Source organism: Nymphaea colorata, chromosome 5 (genome assembly GCF_008831285.2).
Source record: "Nymphaea colorata isolate Beijing-Zhang1983 chromosome 5, ASM883128v2, whole genome shotgun sequence".
In the NCBI taxonomy this organism is placed as follows: Eukaryota; Viridiplantae; Streptophyta; class Magnoliopsida; order Nymphaeales; family Nymphaeaceae; genus Nymphaea; species Nymphaea colorata.
The window spans coordinates 10,984,359-10,987,755 of NC_045142.1; the positions used below are offsets into that span (position 1 = coordinate 10,984,359).

Below are 3,397 nucleotides of genomic sequence, written 5' to 3' on the forward strand. Positions count from 1 at the left end.
ATATAGAATCACATGCACTAACAGAATCTCAATATTTTATTGGGCCAACTTGTAGCAACAACTTTGCACCAAGATGTAACTCCGCATTAAATACGTCTGACATGTAATTTATTGTGCCATCATCACTTCATTGTGACCATCTACCAAATGGACACTAACAACTAACCTGCTTTTCTTTTAAGAGCCCCACTCCGGGAAACTTCCTTGAGAGATCCGTCTTCATTATTATTGAACAAATTTTCCCGATTGCCATGTAAAGATGCACCCATGTTAGTAATGAATACCTTTTATAAAGATATCACTTTAAAAGATACTGATCTGTTCTCCTGTGACTCCTTCTCCTCCTCCATTTCAGCAATCAATATACCATTTCAGAAATTTTGGCACGACTCTCAGGGATACAACTGAATGAGAAACTCTTTCAACATATGACGTGGTGCAGTCATGAATCCTGTTTGGTCCTTAATAAAGTTTCTTCTCCTTTCTCTTTTCCTCTTCCCTCCTGTTATAATAGTAGAAGTCTTTGTTGGATGGTGCAAAATGAACTTTGATTGCCGGGTGAGGATAACATGGTTGAGTGGCTTTGTGAACACCATTAAGTCCATCACTGCTCATCTGCAAATGGACATCCTCTGTAGTGAAGGTTATACGTGGTGTTCTTCCTGGTTTTCAAAGCAGAGCATGGTTTTGCAGCAATAAGTTGGTTGATTAAGGAGGTTGATAAACAGCAGTAAGAAAAGAAAAGAACAAGATAGAAAGGGTCCTAATTTACCAGCCTTACGGAGCAGTAGCGTGAATATTGTGCAACCTGTGCTATCTTTGCCAAAAAAATTTACTCGGCTGAAACAAAAATCAACGATCTTGGTGAATGCCAACTATAGTTCTTCATCATCGGGAAAGCAACAAAGTGATTAAATCAAATTCATTTTTTTAATAATTGACTTTCAGTAAGATGATGGGCCACAAGCTCATTGAAGATAGTCTTACAGAAAGCTAAAAGCCCAAAAACTTGTGAACTAAAAAAGTAGTTTCCTTTGAAAGTCCCCTTTGAATGATTAACATCCTACAAGTACAAACCGTAAGATCACTGATTAGGTTACAAATGCAGAAGAATCAACCCTCTTGTTTCTCCTTCTGCTCTTCTGAATTGAAACTGCCAGAGAACCTTGGCAGCTTGACTATGGAATTTGCTCTGCTCACACCATCAAGACCTTCCCAATCTTGTTCCTTAAGACATGGAACTTCAACTTGTTCAACTATCGCTGCCTCACCATCAGCTTTCCCATTCACAGACTCGCAGGTAACCGATTTCTCCTTCGGACTATCAACCTCTCCAGCACGGATGGACTTTGAATCTGGGTAAGGCACCTTAAGAAACAAACATATGACTGCACAATCGTCGATCCTTGAGGTTGGGTATTTTGACTTCCAGGATCGAACTGCTCGTTCCACCAGTGACTTAGCAGCCATTGATCTATTGCGTGAAGAAGAAACAATTTTTACAACCTCAGCATTTGATAGAACATCCCACACCTAGCAGGCAATCAAATCAAGCAGCGTTGGTACACAAACGGGAGATTGACTAACAAAACGACCATTTTCTTCAAAACAACGAGAGCATGAATCTTGATAATTAAATGACGAGCATTTTTTATTACCCCATCTGTGGCTAGAACAACGAATTCATCCTTGTGAGTTAGTCTTCTGTAAAAGATCTCTGGTACAGATATAAGACCAAAATCTTTCAAGCAAAAATCCCCAAATGCTCTGGCCATGGCTAGGCCAGGACAATTTTCATCAGGTAGCCATAATCTATGCACATCTGGCTCTTCTTCTAGCGCGAAAACTCTCCCTCTACACTGTTTGATTCTTTCTGCTTCCTCTGAGACAACACAGGTACACCATTTTGAGAAACCGCACAAACACATACAATCATTTACGAGATTACGGCAACATTCTTGCTTATAAGAACAGGAAAAAGGAAAAGAAGGAAAAGGAAAACTGACTTGGAAGATTGGGTTTCAAGTCCACGGTGAGTTGAACCGGGACTAGTTGATTGTTATCATCTCTAGTGCATAAAACCGCCCGTGAATCCCCTAAATTTGCAACTAACAAATGCTCACCCTGATGGGAGGAGGGAAAAAGACAAGAATGCAAATAAATAAAGCAAATATGAACACAAGGAGATGGGTTCCAAATTAAAAGTAGCACCTTGGAAATCAAAGAGCTTCTGCCAGGTACCTGCTTAACAAGAGAAACGGCCGTTGAACCACTGCAAAAGCAATCTATAGAAGGATGCATGCTCAGTTCTTTGTCCATTTCCTTAAAAGATCTCACGAAAATAGATTTCCATGAGGACAGATCTTTCGGCCAGCCATCCTGATCACCACCACAAGTACCATTACTTTCTTCATCACATTCGTAATCAGCCTCCTGCAGGGCATCAAAATGGGCGGAGATCTTTAGGGGCAGACTGTCCCTAACGTGGCGAGCAACCTTATGACCGTAAGGACCATGCCCATCAAATACCCCACAGAAGATCTTGTCCTTCTCGCCTCCAAAATCCTAAAGAGGAGACCAGACAAGGAAAAAAACCAAGAGGAGATACCAAAATCAAACAACCAATATCCTAAAATATATCATGAAGCAAGAACACAACCTTCCTTGGTTAGTGGCTGATTTATATACCTCCCAAAGGGTCATTGCATCTTGGTTGATACCCTTCCTCCCTTGTTGGGTATACATGGAGGCCACTGTGCAGGATCCCTGAAGCCTAATGCGCACCCCTCCTTCCCCTTGGAAGGCTCCGTCACCACCATCATCAAGAGTCCCTCCATCGCCAAACTGCTTGCTACAACAAGCTCCCATGGACAAACGCCTTCCTCGCAATGGCCCCTGCTCCTGGTGCCTTCCAGCCCAAAACCAGCCGTTTCCCGCCGATTAAGCAGCCGAAGAACCTTCCTTTGGAGCACCAACAAGCGATCTTACGCCATGAACGAATAAGAAATCGGTGGGATCAAGGAGATGGCGTCTGCCCATCATTTAGTGCTGTTCTCCTTGCAGGAATCAACTGTCAAGGACCTCCTGAGGGAAGGCAAGAGGCATGGCTGGCTGCATCACAGATGGAAGATTTGGTTTTTGCTCCTGACGGTTTCGCGAGTTCCAGATCTTATTCTGCCCAAAGTCAAATATGGATTCCCAATGACCCAATAAGAAAATGTTGGTATAAGAATTATGAACAATTAAATTGAGGTAAATGGTTCTACAAAATTATTTTAAAATAAATAAACAAATCAAAAGGATTATTTTAAAATAAATAAACAAATCAAAAGGATTACTGATTTTCTTCATTTTCTCTCATGCAGTTTCTTTCAAGGGTCGTTCATGTTTCTATTAT

The 3,397-nt window shown here is 41.4% G+C and overlaps 1 protein-coding gene across 1 annotated transcript; it reads right to left on the minus strand.

Moving 5' to 3' along the window:
• Positions 1 to 908: 908 nt before the first annotated feature.
• LOC116255008 (probable protein phosphatase 2C 73) lies at positions 909 to 3,194 on the minus strand. Its single transcript, XM_031630697.2, has 5 exons — positions 2,689 to 3,194; positions 2,242 to 2,565; positions 2,007 to 2,124; positions 1,659 to 1,882; positions 909 to 1,533 (listed from the first exon to the last, which is right to left on the minus strand). The coding sequence occupies exons 1-5, from the start codon at positions 2,866 to 2,868 to the stop codon at positions 1,114 to 1,116; spliced, it is 1,266 nt and encodes a 421-aa protein (XP_031486557.1). The 5' UTR covers positions 2,869 to 3,194; the 3' UTR covers positions 909 to 1,113.
• Between the last annotated feature and the right edge of the window lie 203 nt (positions 3,195 to 3,397).

Coding starts and splice junctions, on each gene's coding strand:
- LOC116255008 (XM_031630697.2), bottom strand. CDS start 2,868: ATGGGAGCTTGTTGTAGCAAGCAGTTTGGCGATGGAGGGACTCTTGAT. Junction 2,566..2,688: donor ATGCAATGACCCTTTGGGAG/GTATATAAATCA, acceptor TCTCCTCTTTAG/GATTTTGGAGGCGAGAAGGA. Junction 2,125..2,241: donor CCGTTTCTCTTGTTAAGCAG/GTACCTGGCAGA, acceptor TCCTCCCATCAG/GGTGAGCATTTGTTAGTTGC.